Source organism: Lineus longissimus, chromosome 14 (assembly GCF_910592395.1).
Source record: "Lineus longissimus chromosome 14, tnLinLong1.2, whole genome shotgun sequence".
NCBI classification, from domain to species: domain Eukaryota; kingdom Metazoa; phylum Nemertea; class Pilidiophora; order Heteronemertea; family Lineidae; genus Lineus; species Lineus longissimus.
In genome coordinates, this window is record NC_088321.1 from 5,555,027 (window position 1) to 5,582,721 (window position 27,695).

Genomic DNA, 27,695 nt, shown 5'->3' on the forward strand with positions numbered 1-27,695 from the left:
CCCCTGCCCCTGCCCAGTGTGTTGCAGACATTGTTGGCCTGACGCTGCCGGCCACGCCCAATTGTTTAGTGGCGGCAATAATCAAATGTTATCCTGTAAAAGATGGAACGCTCCACTCATCCGGGTTCGATGGGTTTTTTCCTCACCCCAACCCTTATTTTGTGTCATCAGACAGACCGGGCCCAGGAGACCGGATCACCATCCTGATCGTATGTCTGACGTACCCTCCGCAATGAGGCTGTAGATGCGGGTGGAAGTGTTCTGGTGCCACAAACGTGTCTGTGAATAAGTATAAAAGCAGTCCCAGAAATAGTCCTGTCGTCTCCCCCCTCCCGTCCCCTATCTCTTTTAAGCTGAAGATGAGTGAAGCCTGTTTTAAAATCCAGACGAGTCATGACTGTCCAAGAGGGGCTCTCTTTCTGACCTACAGCGGGACCCGCAGGCATAGACCCATAAGGACGACAATAACAAGGTAGTTGATAAAGCTTGGAATCAGTGAAACCTTGGAACCAGTGATAAACCTTGGAATCAGTCCTAAAAATGCATAAAAACATGAAATAATGCCATTCGAACCTAACGTGGTTACGAATCAACATTTGGAGCTTATTCTTACATGATCAGATCGGAATTTTATGGTAATTTAGAAATCTGTCGCATATCCGATTCAATAGTCTATATTTTAAAACAACCCAGTTGTACCTCGCCTCCAGTGTACAGTACTGATCTCCCAAATATGGGAAGACACGCCCACCACACACCCATAATATGGACCAATAGCGCTCCGCTTATAAATACGCCACCACCACACGGGGCCTTTTCGACCAGACGAGTTGCTTGGGAAGTTGGGGGCCTGTCATGCATTATGCATGGATAAGGTTGACGACTATGTCTAGGCCTAATTGTCTATGATTGACTGATATTTTATAACAAACGATGAATAAAAGAAGCCTAGTCATGTATGTTTATTACCGAAGTTTGCGGATGAAAATTTCCTTCGCCATGAGCGATTTCTTACATCTTCCAGTACGCATCGAGGGATGCAGAGATCTTTGTGACGTCACCAGTTCTAAGCGGGTTTTTTTATTCACGTGTGTGTTTGTCCTATGATCTCGTGCATCTAGTACCGAGCATAATACTTTATCGTCTATGGAATACAAAACAATCATAAAAACTAATTTTTGCTTCCATTGAAGAGAAATAAAATATTTTAACGACCACAGCGCATTGCCAATTGATGACGTCATCCTCCACATTAAAAATGTTGGCTTCTGAACTAACTGGCAAATTGCTATCAATAAAGTCAGCTGGGACGAGACTGTCAGTTGGGAGGGTATAAATCGAGGAAGGAACGCACCCGATTTCCCGCGCTATTTGCACAGTGATTCCATGGTTTACATTGAATATTCCAAGGTTTATCAGTGTTTCCAAGGTTTCACTAATTCCATACTTTATCAACTACCCAATAACAACGTGTTTTCCAATCTCCCCAGCGCGGGTTGTGTGGTTATGTCTCTCTGTTACCGCTGTCAACGATTTGGCTCCGATCCTCCGCCCTCGTTTCGGTATTCTCTCCATCCACGCGCTGGTGCAGCTGTATGCTCAATAATAATTGTGCCAATAATTGTACTGCCATCATTTTTCAAGAATTTCTTGAATATCTTGATTTTCTATTTTTTGGCGGGATTTAAATCTGATAAGTGATGTATTTGCATTATTTTGGGCAGACCTGCCCACTACATACGGAATCAACGAACGTACGCTTAAAAGTAGGTCGCAAAATATTACAAAGCAATTCGTTTTGAAGAAATTTTTTTGACATTAAGTCCATCTCTGTTTCGAATGCAGCAGTAAAATGTTCTTATTTTAGTCCGGGAATTGGCCTCGCCCTCGTCAGTTAGTTACAGAACACTAGTCTCGCGAGATTACGTCATTTGCCGGCTCTGCTGATTGACTCCACTGATTGACATACAATGCCAATCGCATGGGTACGGAAGCGTATTAGTGCCAAGTGAAAAAAAAAATTCTGGCATAAATGAAAAAAAAAAATTTTTTTAATCACGTACGTACGAGTGAGTATCACGTAATAACGCGATAATTCGCGCTATCGCGTACGTACATGACACTAATGCGTAATTACGAGATAACTATGTGATAATTACGTGATAGTTTTCTCGTAATAACGTGATAGTTATCGCGTAATAACGTGTTAGTTATCGCGTAATAACGCGTAAGTTATCTCGTAATTACGCGTTAGTTATCGCGTAATAACGTGATAGTTATCTCGTTATTACGCGTTAGTATCACGTACGTACGCAGTAGCGTGAATTATCGCGTTATTACGTGTTAGTTATCGTGTAATAACGTGTTAATCATCTCGTAATTACGTGTTAGTTATCGCGTAATTACGTGTTAGTTATCGCGTAATAGCGTGTTAGTTATCGCGTAATAACGCGTTAGTTATCTCGTAATTACGCGTTAGTTATCGCGTAATAACGTGATAGTTATCTCGTAATTACACGTTAGTATCACGTACGTACGCAATAGTGCGAATTATCGCGTTATTACGTGATACTATCTCGTACGTACGTAATTTAAAAACATTCTTCATTAATACCAAAACTTTTTTTTTACTTGGCACTAAATACGCATCCGTACATGGGGGAGCTGATGTAACCAGCAAATCAATGTTCTTCATCCCTCCGTGATCGACCATGCCCTCGCTCTGATCATCACGGATCAACAGTTATAGATTATTAAGCATTTGCAGTAGGTAAGAAGAAATCTTTTTCGATACTGATCTCTTGTTATGTATGTAGCGTTGGCCTCCGTGTGTCGTGTCGGCGCATGCTTTCAGAGCCAGCTGTGTGTACAAAGTGCATGCATTCATCGTGTGCATTCCCATTGCCACATGGCCATGGGCATAGGGCTTTTCGAAAAAATTGCCGAAACTGGCCAAGTCAAATGACCTCAAGCAGAACACATCTTAATCCGGAAGAAGGAGACTTTGGACAATGCCATGATGGTACGCCCATTGTATGGGATTGGCCACAACAGTGGCAGTGCCATAGCATGATTGATAGACAGCCAGGGCAGGCTGCCGCATAGGCCTTAGCCATACCTGATGTCGTTTTTACGTGGCCTGCGGTTAACTGCAGTAGTGGTGATCGCAGAAGCTGCTGGAGTGGAAGTAGAATACCGGTATATGCTGCATGGCGGTGCATGCACTGCATTCTATTTTATCTTCCGACTGACAGACATCATTGGATTCCACCTCCGAAGACACTGGTGTGATGTGTGCTCCAGGATTGGGGTGATTGCTGAACATGTTTGGGAAAACATTGGCCTGGCACCGTTTATGCTCCTTGGTAGAAAGCGGCAAGTCGGTATAATTGTGATTGTCTTACCGATGGAATGTAAATGAAGAAACAGTGGTGGTCTAAATCCAAAAGTTGCACTATGTAACATCCTTATTATGAGCCTCTGCTCTAGCCACTAAGCTACTGATCTATGTACTAATATATCAGCTATAATCAAATAAAATTGTTCTCTCGTATGTTTTTGTTTGTCTGGATTTAATTCCAAAGCATAAGAATGGCTTTTTCCTTCAGAAAATGGTCAGGCCAAGGAAAATAAGGGACTTTGTTTTTACCCTAGAAGACGAAACGTATGTCCAAGTTGAAGTACCATTTCCTGCACCCCATATGGTAATTCCTGGCATTGACAACAGTGCTGACAATGTGCAGCCCTGTCCTACAACATCATATGAACCAGAAGGGAATCTTCTTGACATTGAACAAACAGGTAATTTGCTTGACAAGAGGGGGCATGTGTTCTTTCTATTCTTAAACTAGGCTGTTTTTTCCATTCACTGGGATTCAGAAAGAAAAAAAAATTCTTCGACTACTCCACTAATGATAATCATAGTCTACTAAAAAATTGATTGCTGACACTCTAATATATGATTTTTGACCAGGTTTCAATTCTTTGTTGGATATTCCACTCCAGTATACAAACATTGAGTCCACTCGAGATACCTATCATTCGCATGTTTCACTAAAAAAATATCCATGTATTTTGAATCTGTATCCTGGCAATTTTCAAATGAAACTTAACGACCCATCCATGAATAATTTTTTCTGATTGAAACTCTCCTTGATGATATACTTAATTGCCTATCATATCATCTCATCCCTCTCCCTGATTTTGTTTTAGCTCTAGCTTCATTGATTTCAAAATAAATGTTGTTCTATTGTAGTTGATGAGTGTTCTGAAACACAGTATTTTTCACGCATTTATCATTAGTTTAATTGAGGCGCTCTTTATTCTGGTACTTCGTCATTTGTATTTCGCGCGCTTTCCGTTTCGCGCGCTTTCTATTTCGCGCTTGCATCTCTGGTACATCACTACGTCATTCGCCATTTTAGATTCAGAGGGTCATCGCAGATTTGTCTTCTTCTTTCGTTGGAGGGTTTTGACCTTTCTATGTGTGAGAAACTGGATGAGAGCAACTCAAGGTATAAGATAAAATGTATAAGAATCCCCCTTGCCCCATCATGTTGGTCAATATTGAGTAAAGGGCTCATAAAACACACTTGAAAGTGATGGCTATCGATATCATTTAGATTTGTCTCGGTCAGGGTCAGGTTGCACGCTGATGTGTGTATTGATACATTAGGCCTATTCTTGGGTACTGGCAGGGCTGCGTACCTGTACGGAATGGCCGTATTTTGGTACGACTGAATTCCCGACTTTACGGAATACGGTTTTTACCGTTATGGTACGGCCTTTACAGTGCTGAAAATACGTTTTTTTTCAACTTAAAATACGTTGTAAAATGTTTGTATACGGTTAAATTCTTGAAATAAACATTCAAATTTCTAGTTTCATTTAGTTTCTTAGCCTTTAAACCCGATATCTGATCCTGGCGGGCCCGATATTAGAAGTTCCCACGCCCGTTGCCAAGGAGAGTTTTTCTTTATTCAGTACGCAATATACTGATTAGTCTCGCGCACCGCGACACCGATCGTAGTTATCACCCTATTTTGAGGATCTGGAAACTTGTATCACATGTGTACAGCTGCTGTGCGAGACTACCCTGCATAGAATAATGGCGGCGGCCAACAACTTTGAAATTTACACTATGTCATGATACTACGGGAACTTATGGCAAAATACAGGAAAATTTCAGCAATATTACAGGAAAAATTATAATATTAGAGGGTAAGCAGCCCTGTACTGGTTCCAGGGCGAAGTCTCTTTTGTAATAAAAAATATTCGGGTAATATTTGTGAGTTCCCGTTATATTTTAATGCCATGCTGGTAGCTGGTAAACTGTTTGTACTGATCTTGGTTGGGAACTATGGACTTTTCATGATTGAAAGTCATAATGTGCCATGTGAGACTTCTCTGGTGACCTCGTAGATTGTCCATCTTTGTGAAGGTGGCAGCACCTGTCGGACCATGTGTTATGGGAATTGTTTATTCAATGACAAAGTGAACTTATTTTTGTATTATATTTTATTTTGCAGAAACAAAGTTTTGGAACTAACATCCAGTCGTTCTCGTTAGTAATTCCTTCGATTCGTCACAATGAGGGCACTGCACACAGCACAGCCAAAGAAAAGAAGCAGATACGGTCAAGAAAAAGTTTCTCAGCTTGAGAACTGGAATGCTATTCGTGATGGAATGTTCACTAGTTTCCAAGAGTCGCTTGTTCCTGGTATGAACTGTGGAGCGTGCAGTGTTCGATTGTTATCCGTGTATCGATAAGATGACTGTTATGTTGGCTTCTTTCTTTGCGCAGCTGTGTTGAAGAAGTGCATAAACACACATTGTTTCACCAACCATACAAATGGCAGGTCAGTATCTAATACTGTGTTTTATGACATAATGCAACTTTTTTGTTGCATGTCAGATAACTACATGTATTTGTATCGTACATTTCAGTTTCAGTAGTTATGTTTCGGGACACAAAAACAATTTAATCAATTCCTTCAGAAATGTATTGTTGTTATGCCAAATCTCAATGCTTCAGTTTTGCTGAAATAGCTATATGGTTGTTACAGTATTATTTTCAAGTTGAGGGCAAAACTGGTGGATCAATAATGCATGTAGGATGTAAATACAATGTATTTAGAAGAGAATAGTTTTTGCAGTGAAAGAAAAACCCCAACTGGTGATCAAATATTCTTTAGTTGGATTTCATGATGGCCTTACAAAGGAGACGATAATAAACCCAAAAAGTTTTCAGATAAAAAGGGAGGCCATTAAGGCATACAATTTCCATCCCCAGGACAGCAAGTTGTGGAGCGTATAGTGAAAGCCCTGGACGATGATTAGTCCATTCATTTATGAATCAATTTGGGTATGCACAGATTTGCTTGGTTGATATCACCCTCTAATCTGAATCATTTTCTATGCAGGCTCGAACTTGGAATTCATTTGTACCCAGGGGCAGTTGTGAAAAAGTTGTCCGGAGACATAACCATTCCTGCTCTACATCATTTATATGGCCTGTTGTTGATCATAAAGGTTTGCATTGAAAATTTCTCTTATTTTGCATACAATCTTAAACACTTGTTGTACCTTAGCACTTTTATTCCCATTTTTAGCTCACCTCTTAGCAGAGGTGAGCTTATCCCATACCGTGGCGTCCGTCGTCCGTCGTCGTCGTCGTCGTCGTCGTCGTCGTCGTCGTCGTCGTCCGTCGTCCGTTAGCAGGGCACGTTTCGTAACTGTTAGAGCTATTGAGTTGAAACTTGGTACACATACATGTACCCTTATGTAATGACACCTGGGAGACTAAGTTTCGGTCCGATTCGTTTCATGGTTTGGCCACCAGGGGGCCAAACGTTAAAAGTGAAAATATGCAATATCTCCCTTAATGGTAGTCGGGAAATTTTGAAAAAAATATGGTAGGTACTTCTAGCAAAGGTGCATCATATATCCTCCGGGTTTTTGATTTGACCTCCTTTTCAAGGTCACAGAGGTCAAATGGTGTAAATTGGCCGTTAGGATGTAACGATGGCACGTTTCTAAACTGCAATGACTATTGATACCAAATTTGGTACACATTTACCCCTTAGTCAGGTGATCTCAGGGACCGAAGTTTGGTCCAATATGATTCACCACTTGACCACCAGGGGGCAAAATCCAAAAACCTTAAAAATGTGATTATTCCTTAACTTCTTGCCCGATTGCCACCAATTTGATATCATGGGTACATCTAACCACCATACAGTATATGTCACACAGGTTTTTAATTTGACCTTCTTGTCAAGGTCACAGAGGTCAAATGGCGTAAATTCGCCGTCGGGCCGTAACTATGGCACGTTTCTTAACTGCAATGACTATTGATCACAAATTAAGTACACATGTACCCCTTGGTCAGGTGATCTCAGGTACCGAAGTTTGGTGCGATCTGATTTGCCGTTTGGCCTCCAGGGAGGGGGCCAAATCCTAAATTCTTCAAAATGCCATTATTCCTAGTAATGACTTGCCCGATTGGCACCAATTTTATATCATAGGTACATCTAATTCTAACAACCATTCAATGTGTCACCCGGGTCTTCTTTGATTTGACCTACTTTTCAAGGTCACAGAGGTCGAATGTACTGTAAATTGGCCATTTTGGGGAAATTGTAATTGCTTGGACCTACATCAAACCTAACACTACATGACACAAGACCATGCTCTTTATCCATCTTTCCTCCACATGAGGTGAGCACAATGGCCCTGGCCATTTCATTTAAGAAACCAACTTCTTTCATTGTTTTCATTAATGCCTAATGCTGTTTGTAGTAACAAGCCTGTGAAGAGAACCAAAAAAGCCTAATGACTGCTTTTAGTTTTTAATTCATTCTTCCATTCATCTCGACTTATCTCATTTTGTTTCAGGACGATATCATCGATTGAATTTCCAGTTTTGCCTCGGTGAACCAGAGTCTGTTACCCTGATACGTCATCACCTGTGGCCTTCGTCTCCAAAGAAACCACACATGTGTTTTCATTTCCACTTCATGGATTTGCTGCGGGTAATATATCTTCAAGGAACAATTCCTGTCATGGACCTCTGTGAAGCATTCAAGCACTTCTACAGTCCTTATGTTCATTTTGAAGACCCGGTAAGTGGGTTGTATGTCTTTGTCATGAATTTTTTAAAGGAAAGATTGGTTACACTGAGACTCTAAGACTATGGCCAGGGAATTGATAAAAACTAAGCGGACCCACACTGACAGAAACCAATGTATCGCATTGACATTGTTTACTTCGAATACATGTATTGTATAGTATCTCAATGTCTCACTGACTCAGAAACGTTGTTGTGCGACCACCCCTAGTTGTTATCTACAGTGTTTATTGTTTGTCCCTCCAATAAGATTTAATAAAATTGAAATCGCTGCTGTGAAATTTACTATTTTTGCCTGATTGAATTTTGGAGGCTTGGAGCCAAAAGTAATCTTTTAATTTTAATAAAACGAATCTTTTGTATCCCCCTTTATGGCTTTAAACCAGACTTGGGCGGATGCATATCCAGTGCTGATCTTTATTCAAATTTCTCTAAATTCACAGGCAATCCAGAATATCTACAGAGTCCTGATAAATGAAAGCTTCGAGGAATACAGGGCTTTCATATACCAGTGTGACTATCTCCGTGATGTCTGCCCTGATTTTGGTGATGGAACAGTATGTCCTGCTTGTCCAATGGTAAGACTATCTGATAATCATTATTATTTGATGTCCATTGTGTATATGCACTGTTACTGCTACTGTGGAGTTGAGGTTGACTCTTCAGCCAACAACGTGGTAATGATTCCAATGGTGGTCCTTTAAAGACTCCATAATGGGGGCATGTTTATTGGTCAAAGATTGAATATGTTCTGGTGGCCCACCTGAACAAAATTGGCTGCAGACAAAAGATATTCAACAGAAATGACAAGAACTTGACCTGTCCTGGAGTGTCACTATGGGCCTTTGCTGACCTTTGCTGATGGGAATTTAGGGTAACAACTTGTTTCTAAGTGTAGGATTGTGATTGCAAGAAGTGTTTATAAAAAATATTGTGTCTGTTTGACTAAATCATTTTAGTGTCCAATTTTGATAAAGTATGTTTTTGTTTTTTTTTTACTGCAGGAAGATGATTATCCAGTGATAATTTCAATGGATGGTAACTTTGGGCTTGTGCGGAAAAAGTCGTCTGGTGTCAGTTTTTCCGAGCCGAAGCATGCGGGTCACTTCTTTTCTAATCAGAGTGAGGTTGATGAGTTTGTTCAAAAACATAACGGAAGCATGAAGAAAGCTGGCGACGTAAGATCGTGTTAATCAACCTATTAATTGTCAGCATCATTTTGAATGCCTTAGAAACTTATTCTCAATGTATTTGTTCGCACAATGCGCTTTCAAATAAATTACTGGCACTTAATGTTCTGATTTTATCCATTTTCATGATTCCACTTGTTAAATAGATTATGAAGTTTGCAGTTTTTTTATGTGCCACATTTATTTTCATTGTGGTTTAAAATTGGCATTTATTGAATGATAACCATTGTTTTCCATTGTACTGTTATTGCATTTTTAATCTTCAGGCTTGCAGCAATTTCAAGGGTGGAAATACTTTGAGGACAAATAGTCGATACGAAAAATTGGATGAGACAGCAGTTTTTGGTTCGGCATGTCGTCATGTAAGTGCCCGTCATTATGTTTAGCCTAAAACATGGAGAGAGGTAACGGTTTGATTTGCTGTTTTCCTCAGTCAATATGACTAAGATGTGTTGTATCAAAGTGATATTTCAAAAATATTGTCATACATGTGACTGTTCGGAAATGTTTTGCATTGTGATTTTCAAGTACGGTTTAGCTGAAAGAGTGTTTGATGTGCAACTATTTTCCCTTTATCCAATTGGCGCATAACCGTAGTGTCACGTATAAATGATCATCCTGCCTTGGAGGAGGAATACTCCCTGGAGAAAATCACCTCCAAGTGCGTGCAGAGCAAACACTGAAGAAGAAGATATTTTGACACCAATCCCTATTGACTGTTCAACCTTTAACCTTTAATAACCCAATCACTAAAACTGAAAAGTTGCTGCCTGCTGCACACGCTGTGGGTTTGTTTTGTTGCAGATAGTTGCTGTAAGAATTTCAGTAAATATTCAGTTGCAGATCGTGCCCCAGGCATAGGCCTTATTATCATATTCATCATGATCTAACTAGTTTGGCTGGCATCTATTCCAGTAATCAGTTGCTGCCTTTTTCTGTATGGTGCTTTGATAAAGCTTTATGAAGATACATCTAGTCGCAGATGAAAAACCCATTCTTCAATACAATATTTGGATAAGAATTAGCTTCTTGATTTTTAAGGTTTGCATGCAAATTATAACAACTCTTTAACTTGGAATCAAAAGTTGTTCCCATCACAGGCTAGAGATGGTTGTATCAGCTTGCATTCATGTTAGTTTGACAATTTCCTACCCTAAAAATAATTATTGTCCTTTTCATGTTCAGGTTCTGGTAGTCTTTTAGATAGGTTGTAGCTGGCAATTCCAATATTTCACTGCTATGGTCACAAGTTACCTTGTAAGGTAGGTTGTTTCACAAAGTATATTTTTTGGGAAAGTGACCATCCTTGGTCACTCAGTATATGGAAAATCATCCTGGTTGGTTGCGTAATATTTCGCATGTATCATAACAAACACACGCTCCACTGTATTTGCATTTGGTTTTGGAAGGAGTAAGTCAAGTGACATCACCCTAGCTGTGTTGTTTCAGAGTTCATTATTCTTTTACATGTGCAGACTGATTACTGAATGGGCTTTGGATCAACACCTTCCACTGACACTGCTCTTTGATTTCTTTATAGGTTAAGTACAGTCCTCGGCGAGTTGTTGGTGTTGGGTTAACAGACGGTGAGACACTGGAATGTCTGGTCCTTTTTGCGGAGTTTCTCAAAGATAACGAAAGAAATGACCCCCAGTCACAGGATAGATGTTCTTACTGATGCTATGATCTATTACACAAACAAGAAGTTCGCAAAGATCGGTATGTTTTAAACAGTTGCACAGAGTGGTATTCAGGTGGCGTTGATGGCATTTAGCCTCAATCAGAATGGGAACTTTTAGGCTGTTTTGTGGTCAGGCCATATCTAATTGGATGCATAACTGTTGACCTTAAGCTTAGCTGATAGTATAAACTTCTTCTTGGCACTGACAAGACAAAGTAATGTGCTTATCCTTCTTCATGTAGCAGTATTCAATCACTTTTCAATTGCACTGCTGAGTACTTGATTCCTCAAAATGAAAATTTGTGGTGTTCTTTGTATCCTTCTGAATACCCAAAAATATCTGTGATCAGGTACTATTATACAAGCATGTTATTGAAATTCAAAGTGTGTGCTTGGATTATATCTGTTATGATTTCAAGGTCCGTATCTGGCGTCAAAGCTGACGAAAGCCGAGGATGTAATGTCAACAACAAAACAGGAATTGAAGGCTCTCCTTGAAGGTATGTGCATTTCTCTCTTATTCCAGCAGCTGCAACACACTAAACACCATTGGCAGCATATTACAAGCCTGACTCCTTAGATCAGTTCTCAGCAGTCAGTCATCTGGGGATAATTCAAGCTTGGCATCAGTGAAACATGTCAAAGTTGATAAAGAGGGTCAAAGCATCTTTTCTCATCCCTGGCAGTTCAATCATTCATGGCTGTTCAAGTTTAGACTTTGTGTTGTGTTTGTGGATCATTATGATCAACCAAAGATAACATTCAGTAAGGCCTTTTTCCTGGGCTTACGTCTGAAGCCTTGTTTTAGCCGATGCAGTGATATGCATGCTGATGCAAAATACATTTTATGAGGGTAACCGTGAGTATTTACCAAGTGCATGCCATTACACAATCCAGACACATTGAAGCACATTTTCACAAATAGTAACGGCATGTCTGTGCACTTATTTTGTTCCAATAACAGTGTATCCTTATCTCTTTTAGTGTCAGAAAGTCAGGTAGAACTCTGGCTTGCAGAGTCACAGAATCCTGCTAGTTGTCAGCGACTGAGACGAGGTAAGACCCATTATTAATATCATTATAGGCCCCAGATCCCGTCTGGGGACTATATTGATATCACTGGAATTCTCGAAACTGTTATTTTCTTCCACCAAATTAACACATTTATTGCGGTAGTCCAGCAAAACGGCTTAATAAACCAGAAATCAATCACCCTTACACCACCAAACCCAATTCCATCTATGGACTATCGCAAAAGTATTTTAAAAATCCTGAGTATTTCGATATTTTTGAAGCATTTTTTGCTGAGATATGATACCGTCTTCTCCCAACATGCCGAAGCCGCGATTCAATCTGACATGCGCTGTGACATGCGCTGAGGCGAGACGCTGATACATTAGCATAAGCTCCGCCCCGTCATAATGACGTCATTATTCTCAATCTCAGGAGTTGGTCGAGCGATGGGGCGATGGAGGTATTATAAAGAAACCCAATTCGATTCATGGACTATCGCATTTTCAAAACTCAGAATATTTCGATGCTTTAGATGCGTTTTTATGACTCCAGCTCCTCCCTCTGGGAGCTGGAGTCAGTATTGTTTTCGCTCAGGTGTCTCGTACAATCACGTGACCTCTCCAACACTCGAATGCACTCTTTTCGTCCACGTTTTAGGCCAATCTTCGGCATGAACATGAAATCTAATAAGCGCAGTACTTAAATCAGATGTTTCTCTCGCCTTGAAAACATTCCTGGGTAAAATCCATTGAGATTAGCCGAGTTAATCTACTTTTTCCGTGCTTAAAATCTCTGCCGCTGAATTCTATAAATAGGAACTATTAACATCGCGGCAGTGTGGTTCCCATTGTGCGCCCTCCCACTTCACACCACGTCAGGAAGTTTTACGGAGAGGGAGGGCGTGCGGGAAGAAGAATGGCCAAAATGACGTCACGTTTTCCTGGCAATGCCTCTTGCCAGACCAGTCAAGCATTGGGAAAGCATCTTTAATTCAGACAACGTTAGAACTAGAAAAACGAATAATTTGCAAAAGTAAAAGCAGATTTCACCACTAACCAGTCAAATCGGAATACGACGGCGCAAAATGTTCTCGCTTTCCTCCTGCTTCCTCCTCGCTTTCCTCCTTTGACTACAGTCGAGTTTGTTACTCGGTTTCTACTCGGTTGACATGACGACTACCTGGGGACTATCAAATTTGCTACCAGCAAATTTCGGAATTCTAGTTATCATCATCATCATCATCATTATTATTAGGAAATAGCATCAGTGGGCCAGTAAAAAGTTAGGTGGAGTCCGGTGCATAAGTTTGGTTGCAATTTACCCTTTTGCCATAGTATGACATTTTGTCAATTATTTTGTAGCTCCAGTTGCTCACTGGTATCAACAAGGCCAAACACACCAAGGATGAGATATTTCAAAGTAAAAGGTCATCAGATTAAAAGTCAGTCCATTGGAAAACTGGCATCCACCGAGATGAACTACCAAGTGTGGTGGAAATTGGTTTCGTAATTCAAAACTTGCAAAACCGTAACCTCTGCAAATATACTTAAATTTCAGATCTGTCCAGCAAGGCCAGTATCTTACATTCTGTCAACAAACACAGTGTTGAGAGGGCTGCATCTCGAAATGGTAAAGAAATAATTATGCCGGTACGTAGAAACATCCATTTAACCTTTTTGTTGGCTCACCAGTTGATGAGGCGATAAACTAGTGCATTGTCTGTTTTCTTTATCTTATATCATAAACAGTGGCAAGTTTGCAGTGAATCACTTCCCTTCTGAATGTTGTAATGAACCCAAAGACCAGATGATCTTTGACTGGAAATCTAATTTCAAATATGGCACTCTTGGTGTTATTTTACATTGTTAGCTTTTGACCCCATGTTGAATTCCTGGTCCTGAGTGATGAAAATTCAGCTGGTTCAATTTTGGCTTTCATTTCAATGTCCATTCTTCAATCTATAGATGAATTTATAGAATTGATCTCAAATCCTTCATCCCCTCACATTACAGATGGCCAGGCTATTGCAATTAAACTGCAGAAAAACATCAACAGAACCAATCGGCATATTAAGAAGATGTTGGAAATCTTCAACACAAAGGACATGGATGAGAGTTTACCAGAGTCACTTGTTTACGAAGATGCGTTGAAGGGACATTACTTAGGCAGGAAGAAGCACCAATTGTAGGTCCTAATGATAGTGTGCCATTCTACCTTAAAGAACAAGCTGTTGACTTGTTTTGCCACCACTCCCGAGTTTTTGAGGAATGGTGCTTGTTGTTGGAGAAGATGGTCAATGTTGACCGCGTCTTTCGGAAGCAACACCAAGTTTTGTTGGCCTGTGCAACATCGGATTATCTCTCACAGGGCCAGATGGCAATGGTAGTTGCTGAGGCAATTTCTAAAGAAGAACTTCACAATGAATTATATGAGGCATGCAAGGGCAATGTGGAATTGCCATTTCCTGAGCAGACATTTATTGCATCTGTCATTAACAATCATCAAAGCATCACCACTAGTGAACTTGGCCTTCCTGAGGAAGAGGTCAGTGACTTCCTTGAAAGGGATCAGTGTTTGGAGGAAGAGCAGGAGCAGCATGGTGATGATGGGGACGGATCATGAGATTATAAGACGGATTAAGTGCAGTTCAGGAGAGTGATTACTTGGATCTGATTGATTTGTAGCTACAATTTTTGAGGTCTTCATGTTTAAGGTAAAAAAAAATGTATATAAGGTAAAATGGGGTATTTGCAGCCCAGGTCTAATTGTAGCCCCTGGCAATGTTTTTTTATTCATATTCCGGTAACCGTGGAATTATTCAGCCAACACAAGCATGGATATGAAAGAGGTGACTCTTGAGTATCACAACATAAATAGTTTTGGATTATGCGACATGTTATGTAAGAGCTTTGGCTATAAGAAGTAAACAAATCAGACACATGCACAAAAAAAGTTGGGATCGAACTTTTTACATGTCTGAATTTTCCACACTTACAGAGCATTGATATATTTGAAACTTGGTTCAGGTGATCAGTGTTGAGTGTAGAGAATGTTGTATGCGGCATTTATTGTCATTATTACAGGTAAATTTTCAGAGACACTTTTGACCAAGGTGTATTTGTAGCCCTTTGGTTCGGGGTATTTGTAGCCCCATACAAATAGCTCAATATATCCTGTCATAAATCATGAAAATGCTAGGTTTTTTTATTTTCATACCCGAATTATATTATTTGATCATAAATTTATCCAAATTGGATACAATGTTAACCCTTCACGTATCAACAATGATACATTTGAGGTTCCATACTAGTTAATCTGAAATGTTTTTCGAAATAATGTTAATATTTTCAAAGTTGTCTCTAGTTAAAGCCACACCATTGACTAGATAGCAGCTCATTTCTCATGGTACTTGTACATTGTATTACGATTTAGTGGTGCCAGCTATAATTGGGGTTGATACATGACTCATAACTGAAACTAAAGTTTTTAATGGCGCATGACAAGACCGTCAGCCAATTCAGAATGTCACAAGCTGTTGTCTGACACAAGGTGTAATGTACAACAGAGGTGATAAATAGAACTTTTACCCCAGTTTAAAATCAGTCTGATTTGAGACGATTAAAAATTATTGGTAAATGATTGCATCGAAAAATCACTTGCATGTTCAATAAATATTGTTTTATTCCAGCAAAATCTCGTCGTCAACCTAGATTTTTATAATATTGAAAGCTTAAATTAAAATGTATAAGTAAAAAGTATAAATGGCAACTGCTTAATTGATTGATTCCTCCCTTTCCTAGAGGGTCGGTCCCTCCCTTCTCCTGGGACAGAAAAGAAAAAGAGGTTACGAAAGAACAAACAGATGAGAAAAAAGGCTCAATTAGTTGAAGTAAGAATCAATGATTTTTTTGAGGGAACTTATTCCTTTCCTTGTCCTTACTTGTATTCCCCTTTACTCTCATACAGTGATGCTTAATTTCTTTGACTAGATTATACCACCAATCGCTTTTGTTTCAATGCCAATTCTTTTAATCGATGGAGGTTTATTCAGTTGAACAAGAGATCCAGTTATGGTAGTGGTAGGTCATGGTAATCAATCTTTTTGTCTTTTTGCACTACAGGATCAAGTTGCTAGCTGTTCTTTTCAAGATGGCAGCCTTCTGGACAATGAAAGTACTCGGAAACCTACTGTGAGTATCTGTATTTTCAAAAGCTAGTAAATGTTGTGGCCATACTCTGCTACTAAGGGTTTTTTTAAATCAGGTTAGATTTATAAATTTTCAAATGAATGGAGGAACCACTAATGTAGATCTCTATTATAGTAAAAAAACCCCTAAAATTAAGAATTTTTTGTGCACATTGAAACATGGAAAACATGGATTGCAAAGATTTCCGAAAGGTGTGGATTTCCTTATGCTCTGTTGATCTACCAGACTCAATTAGTCAGTTCATCAAAAGTGTTGACATGATATATGAATTAATAAGAGCATGTTGATATATGCTTTTAGGCACCTGTTACTGATTCTTCTCATCAGGATGACCGCAGACAAGAAACTGAAACGCAGGAACAGTTAAATGTAAGTGTAAATTTCTTAGAATGAAAGACTTGGTTATAATCAGGACAGAGATGTCCTTGACATTATTTCTAACGGTTTATGAACTGCATGAAAATCTGAACAATTGCCAAACATTATTACATCTACAAACTAATGACGATGATCTCATTTTCAGGGAGCTGTAGTGTCAACAAGTTCACCAAATAAGAGTCATTGTGCTGCTAGCGCATATACACAAGCATGGATATCAAAATTTGCCGTAAGTACATCTATTTTTATCAAGAAAGCATGTAACTAGATGAAATTCAATTTGAGGTCGTTAGAGTAAATAACAACTTAAAGTGGTGTATGTCTCCTTCAATAACTAAGATGATGGCATTGACGAGTTCGACGCCAATAATAGATGCAATGATGATGAGGTTTTGCTGTTCAAACAAATTTGTTGTGGCATTTAGTACATGAAATATGGTATTTAAATCCCGAAAAACATAGAGGCCAAATGAAACATTCGGTAATGACAACGATCAAAGTTCTGGCTAGGCTATGTATGACATGAACACAATTATTATTGTTCTCATGAGTATCTTCTTTTATTACAGTCACACGATGCGCCTACTGGTAGTTCAACTCGTACAAAAGAAGCCATAACTGTTCAAAGAAGGAAGTTATGTCGGCAAAGTTCCACAGAGAGAAGGTCACCAGAAAAATGTCCGTCACAAGAAGTAAGTTCACAGAGTTGGCTTTGTTAAAAAAAACTTGAGTTTAAACACAGCATTATAACAACTTCCCACAAATCAGTATAGATTCAAATGCAAGATGCATTTATTACTATTTGCACATCATCAGGCTGGACCAGTTACAGTGCTGTGGCCTAAGTGGGGATTAGCAGGTTGAAACCTCACCATACAGGAGCACCCCTAATACTTTACATGTATGTCTGCTTTGGGCAATGCTAGAGAGATTTTGGACACTGGTTGAGCAGAGCCTGGGTGTTGTGGTTACAGCTGCTCCTTTGCCTTTTCAGAGTTCCAAATTAAGACAACTGAGAAGTGACTACGAAAAGCTTGAAGACAAGTGTGAATGGCTAAAAGATGAACTTGTGAAGACAGACAGGCGCTATAAATACTTATATGAACAGTACAACAACGTGCAATTCATGGCCTCAGTGCGGAATGAACGACACAAAATTTGTACCCACTTTCGAATGGCGGAGCAAGTGTCGTCATATGCTGTCAAGCAGGTTGAAGAGAGTGTTTTTAGCAACGTATTTTTCAATCCAGACTGTGACATAGACAACGTCATTGTTCCTATCATCAATGTAAAGCTGATGAAAGTATTAAAAGTTGGAGACACTTGCCAAATATACAAAGCCGCCTGCCACACTGTCAATAGGTTCGCTGCTAAGCAATACAGTGATGAGAACTATGCATCCGTTGTCAACCGAGAGTTTCGGGTGCTGTCCTGTATCAATGCCACATTTACCCCATTCCCAATTGGAGTATATTATAAGGATAACAAACCGGCATTGGTGATTTCATTCCACCACCCTACGGGGACTGTATATAGCTTAAAGGACTGTTTTTTGGATTTTCCTTCCCATTTAAGTGGGAGGGGATGGGTGAAAGCAACGGTCACATTTGGCTTTCACCTCAGTCACCTCTTCATAAGACGGTTTTTGCATAACAACTTGAAGGCTGATAATGTTGTGCTGGATGCAAATGAGAAGGGCATAGATGTCATTCTGTGCAGTTGGAAAAATTCTTGTAGAATCGAATCTGCCCGAATTCTCACAGAGAAGCAAACAAAAAAGCTTGTTGTCCCAGAGGTTTTGCGCAGAGAGAAGCCATTTTCAATTGCAAGTAACATTTATGCATTCGGTTGTCTTGGAATCTTGGTTGTGAAATATTGTAGGGCATATGAAATCACGGATTACAATTTACCAGCTCTGGAAAGATTCTGTCTGAAATGTGTGAGTCCAAGATCTGCAGCAAGGCCAGATGTTGAGCTGTTTGACGAATACCTCGAATCATTTGACATATAATAATGTGTGACTCTAACTGAAAAGACAGTACATGTATCCCTCTGACATTGGCGGATGGTATTTTGGAGAACTTTGTTTTCCACCTGGAGGATCTTGACTGAGAATACTTGGCCTGTAAGGTCACATACAATTTACAAACTGTATGACGAGTTTGGGTCTTAACCCTTTAGCTCCTGCGAGTCTACAAATTTTTTTCCAGCATCTCCCTGAAGATTTCCAGGTATTCCTATAGTGTATAGACTTTTGGCAAAAGAGATACAAAAAGTTGAGAATGAAGTACTACAAGTTATTTTGAAGCTAACAATCATACCTACAATATGATATCATAAATTTTTCATTTTAACCCCCTGGTATCGACAGGATTAACCCTCTCAGCAATTTAGTGAAAATTCATAAAAAGGCCCTGTAGTAAACAACAGAATCATAAGAAGTTCCTACCTAATCAACAAAATCCATAAAGAAACCCAAATGTACGATAATCCAACCTAATATCGATCGAAAAACACAACCCGGCAGTCTCCTGTACATGAATACATGAATGGGTTGATATGAAGTTATGGTTTGCACATGTCACATTTGTTGGTCAAGTTGGACCATGAGAATTGCGAAATTAAAACACCTACAAAAATTTCCAGGGTGTGGTTTTATTGCTGAATTGACATGTAGACGATAGATATTTTTTTACCGGTGAATACTAGTTGTATGTTGTTATTATCAATATGTCAGGCCTTCCTAGTTGGTCACAAGTTGTCATAGTGACTTGTCTAGTTCGAAGTGTTCTGTTCAATAAAAACACTTGAATTCACTTGAGTCATATGTTGTGTTTTCCTTTGAATTTTATTACACAGTGGCGAGTATTGATACTTTCAATTATAGCCTACAGTGGAAACCAACACAGACCAGAGCTACAAGGAGAATGGCATGCCAAATCAAAGAAGGGAATCTTTCTGTGTTCGCTTGCTACCACACTATGACCAAAAACCGGAAATTACAACAGCTTTTTAGGTGACAAGGTGCATTTTGGAGGACAATCGGGACAAGGTTGAGACTAGTCCACAGTCTGTCTGGCTTTGGAAGAAGTCTTCTACTTCCGATACATTGTACCAATTATTTGGGAAATTACACTGTAAATTTTGTCTCCAGTCAGCTTGTGGAAAATTTTACAGAGGAGGGTGTGTCTGTAGGAGAAAAGCCTAGATGTGCACAAGTGATGCGTCTACACAAGTGGATTTTAGTGGAAACACCCTCAACTGACACTTTTACATTGGCACCTGCTCATGTGAAATATTTTGACAGCAATGAGCAAAAAAGCTGTTAAAATGTAGTGAAGTCCGAGTTGCTTTGAATATGGAGAGCCCTAGACCAATCACAAACATTGACTGTAGACAGTGGCAGACAGTATTCAGCACTGTTTGATTTTGGTTCTTACATTGCACCAGGAGTCTAAACAGACCTTAAATGTACACACAGGTATCCTTTTCCTGACAAGGAAATTATTTCATGTTGTGACGCTCTCCCATGAACTGTTGAGCGAACTATTTCAAAGTTGTGCACTAAAAGCTCTTTTCTCCACTGACAGTTGCCTCAAGTACAGCAATGCATACATAAAATTGTAATCAATGTTGACAGAGACCATGACAAAAATATCACGAAGAAATCATTGAAAAATAAATCTTGCTTTATTTACAGAAAACAATATTACATGTACATGTCACAAATGATTTTGAAATGCGATTTTGTGCAGTAACATTGTCGCATAATTAAACAACTCGTCATGTCTGCATGTATACTGGCTTATTTGGCACTTGAAGAAGTCCGATAATCTCTCAGCATGGCTTGTGAGTGTTCACTCGTGATGTGGCGGAGTGGTTCCCATGCATCATCTTGTGGACCGTCATAGCCAACCCACTTCACTCGATATTCGAGAACACCCTTATTTTTTCGGTGCTTGTAGATCTTCTCGACTATACCTGAAATATGTTTGGAAAAAGTTGTTAAAAGATACCAGAACAAAAATTGCATTCATTGACATTTAATGATGAGTTCTGCTGTATTTGCCAAATCCCCTAAGACCTTTCTTGTAGCAACCACAACAATACGTTTTTGCTACAATATTGAAGCTGCCTGTATATCACTATTTCATTGGAGGAATTCATAATTCTTCGACATACATCGAACCGGAAAAAATTACTTTTGATGCTTATTATTGCAAAAAAGGGATCATTTTTTAGGCCAAATAGGTGATTTTAACCATTTCAAAAACACTTCGTGCATACATGTACTGGATTAAGATTGGATGCATGAAATAATCTACCATTGGTTGGACTCTAGGAATAAGAATCCTAAAATGTACCTTGGTTCGAAGCTGCAAGTTTGGCTACATCTTCGCTTAATTGCTCGTCTGCATCCTAGAAGAGTGAATGGAAATGGTTTGAATAAAATGTTTCAATGTTTGTAGTGAGGTTAGAAAGAATAGCAACAAATTGCGATCAATATAATGTAGCTATTTAATGAAGAGATTTAAAACAATGATCAAATCAATGTTTTAAACATGAATAAGGATAATTTAGAAAACACTTCTGCTCCTACCAGTTTCGCTGACTTCTTCTTTCTCATGCCAACCCTGGATTTTGTGTTCTTCATCCGAACTCCCAATTCCTCCTCCCTGCTGACTCCTAAAGATTAGAAAAATAATGATGAGCACAATAATGGTTACTTCACATGGTAAAAGTGCTATTCAAAAGTTGCCTTTATCATGAAAATAACTGTTGGCCAGTGCCAATCATGTTACCACTGTACCTAAACTAATAGATGTCTCTCACCACTTAATATATATAATCATCTTTATTCATGTAAATTAAATTACATTACAAATGTGCAAAAGTGCAAGTGCAACAAAAGTACAAAAAGTGATGACAAAGAAATGAAAGACCCTCCCAATCCCTACATATAAGGCATAGACATTTACAGGGCTACCCAGTACAGAGTACCCCAAGAATTACATTCATATTATCGATATCTATCCTCGAAAGTGTGTCTCCATACATTAAAAAATCTCTGATAACAGCAGCAGTTTGCTGCAGTCTATAAAACTCCGCCTTTAAAGGTACCTTGAAAGTTGGAGGAACGTGGTTCCTGGGTATATCTAACTCACTAGCCAAGTGTGAGGGTGTATTTGATACATTGGAGCCACTGCCATTCAAAGAAAGCGAACTCGCAAGATTAACATAGATATTGGAATTGTTTACAGCCTTACGATAAAAGTTTAAAAATCTGTTTTGTAACAATGTTTTTATTGAACAGGTATCTCATATTAGTGGCAAAAGGGCACAATGAGTCCGAGGGTGAAGTCTGCATAATTTCCGCACCGCTTTTCTCCATGCTGTATATAATACGCCTACTACTTTATTATTTAAATCCTTCAGGACTGTACCATAGAGTGACATGCAATATGAGTAAAAAAGTTTGATTTTTGTTTCAAAATTGCAAAAATAAATCTTTGATATGAGGACATTTACCCGCCTATTGAAATCTGATACTGTTTTATGTATGTCTTGATTATTTACCCTCAGTCCAATTAAGTTTCCTAAATGGAGAGCAGTAGCTTCAGCAGTTACAGGAATACCCTGAAAAGTGATAACTATTGGTATAAGATTTCCACCACCTGGTTCCAGACAGAAATATAACAACTGACAAGTTTAGAAGGGGCAGTGTTGTAGTTTTCTGCGGCATCTCGCTTGATGAAAACAAATAAAGGAAACAATGTTAATATTTTCCCACACAGCACATTGTACTTACTTGGGTTCACCGACTTCTTGAACGCACTGCCCTTGTTATCCTGAAAGACATTGTAAAATGATCGGTATATCAGTATGTAAACAAAAGTATCTTCGAAGTATGCTGCATTTTGTGAATTGCCCAAAGTACAATTTCAATGGTTCACCAAGACTCTGATTGCATTGAACAGATTATGAAGATGAATTGTGTCTTTTTCTAGATGAAGGTTATTAAAAAACAGTGCAAGAAAAACAGAACAGGCCATAGTTAATTCTTCTACTTCCAGATTATGCGAAAACACAAAAGTGCACATGTACATGTATGAATGAATGAGGAAATGACACACAGGGTAGGTCATATTGTCACAGGTAATCAGACAAAAAATGAAAATATGTTACAGTATGAGACCAATGGATCTTTTTTCAAAATTGCTCTTGGTGATAATATGTTGTAAAGGTACAGATAATATACTTACTCGAATGGAAGATTTCTTTGAAAATACTGCTGGTCGTGGCATAGGCAAGGGTAAAACTGGAGCAACTCCAAACCCACCTCCCGCAAGGTAATTGAGCATGGCTGGATAAAAACAAGTAAGAAAGAATTAATTGCACCGCAATGATTGAGGAATATCTCTAACAATAATCGTAAGCAATGCTCTGACGTAACTGGGACGGCGGAGTGGTGACCATTGCACTACAAAACCTAACGTTTTCAAATAACACCTCAATATAAATGCTTACCTGTAGCACTGCCACTGGGTTGAACTTCACTGGTGTTTGTCAATGGTAGAGATTCTTCTTCATCTATGCTGAGGGTGTCTTCATCATCCATCACCGGTACCTGTGGCATACTGCAAATGTAACACAGTGTCATTGTTTTACATAAATGCACGAACCAAGTACTTCAACCCTTAATGAACAAGAGGCTAATAAGCAAAGATGTCAAATGTCGCATGATACCAGCTTAAAATCATTTTTAGGCAAATATTTGTGCCCATTTTCTCAGTTTTTGTAGTAAATACATGTTTACTGGCCTCGAATTTAACAAAGGGCACCGCAATAAGGTGGACATTGCCCATTTAATGACATTTGTGTTATGATATTTATCACATTGACCGAAGTATCTGTCACCATTGAAGATCAGGTCAGTGTGATGATGCTTCTACTACTAGCAAATGTAGTTAACAGGGACCCTCACCTAGAGGTCATAACGAAAGACCAACGACAACGACAGCTCATCAAGTTGATCTCAGCTCTTGTTTATTGTCTCTCTGTCTCTTTAGTCATGTAAACTGAAAATACAAACGTTACAACGTGTACTACTAGTACTAGTGCAATAGGGAAAGGTTATAAAATAAATTGTCACATTCAAGTCACATCCACTGTCTTCAGACGTTTTCGTTTTGAACAGATGGTGCTGCCATCTACACTTAGCTGGCCCAGTTACAGTATGACAGGTATTTCTTCAAATTATAGGCCTCCAACACACTTACAAGTTAGCCAACACATTCAGTACTGAGAATATGGTATGATGATACAAAATAGGCCTGTCTTACAAGGTTTAGTTATAAACAGGATGAAAACGATCAAGACTTCAACCCTGTACATCACGTGACCATGCCAAACTGAGTCCTGGACCACACCTTACTTTCAAAGTAATTATTTATAATACTACATGAATCAATAGGTTTTCTAAACCACACTTATAGAATGATTTAACTTAACTCTTACCTCCTATATATGGACTGTAAGTAGCAGTTAGCTGTCCAAAATTACAAGCTTTGTCCATACAAAAACTATTCTGTGTCAATTTCTCCAAGAAGCCAATGGTTGGTGACCACCAAAACCAGTGACGCCATAAACAACCCTTATAACAAAAGAGCACTCAAGGTGCTAAATATAAAAACGAGAGCTGGTCGTTACAGAGGTGCCGGATGACATTTCTTCAGTAGCATCATGTGGTTGTTCAGGTAAGGTGCTCGATATGAAGAGTGCATGTAAAAGCACAGAGGTACATCGGTTGCTCAGTTTTTGGTAATTAAAGCGCAAGGATCCAGCCATGGTCTCACACACAACCACGCCTTGTGAAAGTTCCTCAAAACTGACATGACTTTGGAAAATTGAACTTACATGTTTAACACAAACTTTAAATTCGTAATCACTGCCAGGAGTTCTGCCATCTTTGCCTTCCCCATGCTCCCCATAGAGCGTGGTATTTGCAGTCCATCGGGTAGGCCATGAACAGTGACAATCCCTTTGTGGTATTCGCTGTAAGGGAAACGAGCCCTACCAGTGGAAGCGCCTGTCCAGTTATAAAAAATATATGAATTTAAATTGACAATGAATAGGATTCAACAAGTGATGCAAGTCAATTCATCTTTGATTCAATTTGTCACTGATGACATCGTTACAACCAAAATATCATAGTTAGTGACAAGCAATCTTTACCAATTTACCTACTTAGCTTTTTAATGAAATAAATTACCGGAATTGACATAAAATTCACAATGGAAGATTTTTTTATAAAATAAATAGAATGTGACATACTATGGGCAAAATAGAAATACTGAAGTAGCATGAACATGGTGCGTCAACTTAAAATTTATGAAGTAAACCAAAATAAAAATAACTTACAATATGCAATATAAGGGCCTCTCCAACCTTCTTTTCAAGGTCTTCAGTTTCACCCAAAGTGCTGGTTCCAACTGCAGCCTGGGTATACAATACATCTGAAAGTTAAGGACGACAATAATTTGTAAGATTTTAGAATATGGCAGCAATAAAACTTAAAAAGACAAACCATAAGCTTTAAAAATAGGAATAAACTGATAGGTTCAAGACCTAGTTAGCATGTGTGCCTGAACACAATCATTGTGCAATAAGGTTAGTAAGTACCAAACCAGCTCCTCTACACAAAGCAAACCAGTTCCTTTTAAATGATGCATAGGTGCAATGAGAAATCGACCAGCAATGATTAGTGAACAAACTTTAGACAGTGCTTACCAGATCTACAGTGGAGACGGAAATTTGTCACATTACTGGGACACTTTCCCAGGAAGACTTTTCCTTTCCCATTGCCCAGGGCCACATCTTTCCCCGACTTCACGTCTCAACTAAGGAGGAAGACATCCGTTCCGTAAGTCCCCAGTTCTTGACACTGCAAAATTAAAAACAGCCAGGATTGAGAAATAAAATAAAAAGCTCTGAAAAGAAGCAGGGTAGAACTTAACAGGTCATGTAAACTTTTCACAATATGCCTAATTGTTCATGCAACTGAGTATTTAAGACAATCTTCAGCATCAACAACTTCAACATCTAACAATGTCTTTTGAGTGTGTTTATTCGTTTAACAATGGCTAAAGTCTCCACTGAGAATATTTTTGGGTTTCAGAATTATGCAATAATATTAAAAAGTATTGTTCACCGACTGCAACAGAGAGATCAGGAGCAGAAATCTGATGGCACACAAAGGTTGTGGCACAAGGCTGCATTAAGTTGCATTGAGAGCACTGCCACCAATATCTTACTCACAATTTCAATGGTGAACACATCAACACATCTTAAAGTACTACACAATTGGGTGTCATACTGGGTAAGCAATTTGCTTAAAATGTATTTGAAGTAAAATAGCAGTACTTACAGCTTCATCCAATTTTCTCCATAGAAATTCTACCCTGGCCATCCTCTCCCTTTCATTCGTTGGTCGTACGTCCAATAGTTCCCTTTTATCTTGGTAGCCTTTTTTGGCCCTGGCAGAAAGGGCATTCCACTCCTTGGCACAAGCCCGAAATTGTTCACCAGGAGGTTTATCTGATGGATAGAAGATTGACAGGTTCACAAGTTATCCTACGTCTTTTCCAGCACCAGAAAACTGTTGCTGGTCATGGAATACTACTTTTAAACTATTGAACACTAATTTCCTGAAATGAGGAGAAATATTCACCTTTCATGGTTTTCATTTTATCTTTAATAAATATGTTGTATGCGCTTGGTTTTCTCTTCTTTATCGTGCCGAGGCGAACAGGTGTCTTTGAGGTGAAGGTGAAGTACTGAAATTGATAAAATGAAACAAATCATTGTGCATGTTATTCTGCAGTCTGCAATTGTACCATCCTCTTTTAAAAACTCACATTGAAAAGTGTACAATTGCAGATTTCTGGTAAAGGCATTGTTTTTGTAGTTAAGGCAATCATCAACAATATATGGTTATCATATTTAAACGGTGCCAAGAGTATCATTGAGAGTGGTGATTAGATATCCAGATGAAAAAGAATGTCAAATGTTTCTGGACAAACAGGTCTCAGCAATCCCACAGAAGTGATATTTTCAGAGACAGCTGTCACATTATTTGGATTTAACTAAATCCTAAAACTTCAAAAACTATTCTGATTTAATATGAAACATACCTTCACATTCTTGTACATCAAACCCAATTCTTTCGCAACCTCTTCAATTTTGCTATGATTATACTTTTGGTAGTTTTCAAACCATCTTTGTAGTACTGAATTAATTACTTTCGCTGATGATCTGTGAATTTTACTCGAGATCAGGAAGAAATATGCTGAAATGAAGAAGTGTGTAGCGGTAAAGGGCTTATATATTTGTCACCGTATAAACGTCGCAACTCTGAACTCAAACCGGAACCCAAAGACTAAACCAACTAAGATATCGTTTTACATTATTTATTACCCACGTCACTCTAACTTCTTATCTTCAACCGACACTGAAACATTATAAAATTATGTGCACAACAAAGTATCAACAAGAGTTGATATGAAAGAATCTTACCACACTATGAGACCAAGGGTGAAGGCAACTAATCGTGATCTAAAATGCTCTGGCACTTTTCAAGAGAACGTCTTGTTTAGCTACAGAGTGCGGAGGATGGATTTCTGGATCTGCCAGGACTCACTCAAAACATCTAAACATCATCATTTATACTTAATTACACACACCCCTAATGGGTAAATAGCCCAGCCCAAATATCAGGCTCTGAGCCAACTAGCACTCAATAATTAAAGAAACAACCAATCAGCACACAGCTGTATCAATACAAGATTACTAGACAGGGCCTAGGGTAGGGGCCTAGTAACCAGCTGCTTATCAGGAAGTTCATAAAAGGGGTCAAACAGCTTAACAGAGAGAGATTACAAAACAATGGAAATGAGCAATTAAGAAGAAAGGTGTTGTAACTTATAATGGTTAACGATACTGGGTGTCTGGGTTCACCAGGGCCTGGGAAGAACACAGAAATAATAATTATAGCTAGGTTTAGTAGGCAATTCCTAATATTGTCACAAAACGGATCT

The 27,695-nt window shown here is 38.9% G+C and overlaps 2 protein-coding genes across 9 annotated transcripts; one reads left to right on the forward strand and one right to left on the reverse strand.

Moving 5' to 3' along the window:
• Positions 1-4,414: 4,414 nt before the first annotated feature.
• LOC135498736 (uncharacterized) lies at positions 4,415-19,415 on the forward strand. Of its 6 annotated transcripts, none has more exons than XM_064789122.1 (17): positions 4,415-4,514; positions 5,529-5,858; positions 6,423-6,531; positions 9,133-9,306; positions 9,585-9,680; positions 10,504-10,580; positions 10,859-11,037; positions 11,419-11,499; positions 11,984-12,055; positions 13,571-13,662; positions 14,026-14,747; positions 15,816-15,902; positions 16,135-16,203; positions 16,522-16,590; positions 16,745-16,828; positions 17,169-17,291; positions 17,594-19,415. In XM_064789122.1, the coding sequence occupies exons 11-17, from the start codon at positions 14,718-14,720 to the stop codon at positions 18,608-18,610; spliced, it is 1,479 nt and encodes a 492-aa protein (XP_064645192.1). In that variant the 5' UTR covers positions 4,415-4,514; positions 5,529-5,858; positions 6,423-6,531; positions 9,133-9,306; positions 9,585-9,680; positions 10,504-10,580; positions 10,859-11,037; positions 11,419-11,499; positions 11,984-12,055; positions 13,571-13,662; positions 14,026-14,717; the 3' UTR covers positions 18,611-19,415. The 6 variants fall into 6 exon arrangements, 5 of the variants coding, with proteins under 5 accessions (XP_064645192.1, XP_064645194.1, XP_064645195.1 ...); XM_064789124.1 differs by having other exon boundaries at positions 14,026-14,726; XM_064789125.1 differs by having other exon boundaries at positions 14,026-14,197; positions 15,814-15,902.
• Positions 19,416-20,290: 875 nt separating this feature from the next.
• On the reverse strand, positions 20,291-27,020 carry LOC135498946 (uncharacterized). 3 transcript variants are annotated; one of them, XM_064789481.1, is made up of 14 exons: positions 26,793-27,020; positions 26,330-26,435; positions 26,027-26,196; positions 25,390-25,543; positions 25,021-25,115; positions 24,517-24,688; positions 24,118-24,253; positions 23,585-23,678; positions 23,128-23,227; positions 22,863-22,963; positions 22,409-22,448; positions 21,200-21,285; positions 20,964-21,018; positions 20,291-20,580 (listed from the first exon to the last, which is right to left on the reverse strand). In XM_064789481.1, exons 9-14 carry the CDS (start codon positions 23,216-23,218, stop codon positions 20,405-20,407), a joined length of 549 nt encoding a protein of 182 aa, XP_064645551.1. In that variant the 5' UTR covers positions 23,219-23,227; positions 23,585-23,678; positions 24,118-24,253; positions 24,517-24,688; positions 25,021-25,115; positions 25,390-25,543; positions 26,027-26,196; positions 26,330-26,435; positions 26,793-27,020; the 3' UTR covers positions 20,291-20,404. The 3 variants fall into 3 exon arrangements, with proteins under 3 accessions (XP_064645551.1, XP_064645548.1, XP_064645549.1); XM_064789478.1 differs by having other exon boundaries at positions 23,128-23,237; XM_064789479.1 differs by lacking the exon at positions 24,118-24,253 and having other exon boundaries at positions 23,128-23,237.
• Between the last annotated feature and the right edge of the window lie 675 nt (positions 27,021-27,695).

Coding starts and splice junctions, on each gene's coding strand:
- LOC135498946 (XM_064789479.1), bottom strand. CDS start 23,625: ATGAGCTGTCGTTGTCGTTGGTCTTTCGTTATGACCTCTAG. Junction 21,286..22,408: donor CAAGAAGTCGGTGAACCCAA/GTAAGTACAATG, acceptor TCTAATCTTTAG/GAGTCAGCAGGGAGGAGGAA. Junction 20,581..20,963: donor ACTTGCAGCTTCGAACCAAG/GTACATTTTAGG, acceptor AACATATTTCAG/GTATAGTCGAGAAGATCTAC.
- LOC135498736 (XM_064789122.1), top strand. CDS start 14,718: ATGTTTAAGGTAAAAAAAAATGTATATAAG. Junction 14,748..15,815: donor TAAAAAAAAATGTATATAAG/GTAAAATGGGGT, acceptor CCTTTCCTAGAG/GGTCGGTCCCTCCCTTCTCC. Junction 17,292..17,593: donor AAAAATGTCCGTCACAAGAA/GTAAGTTCACAG, acceptor TTGCCTTTTCAG/AGTTCCAAATTAAGACAACT.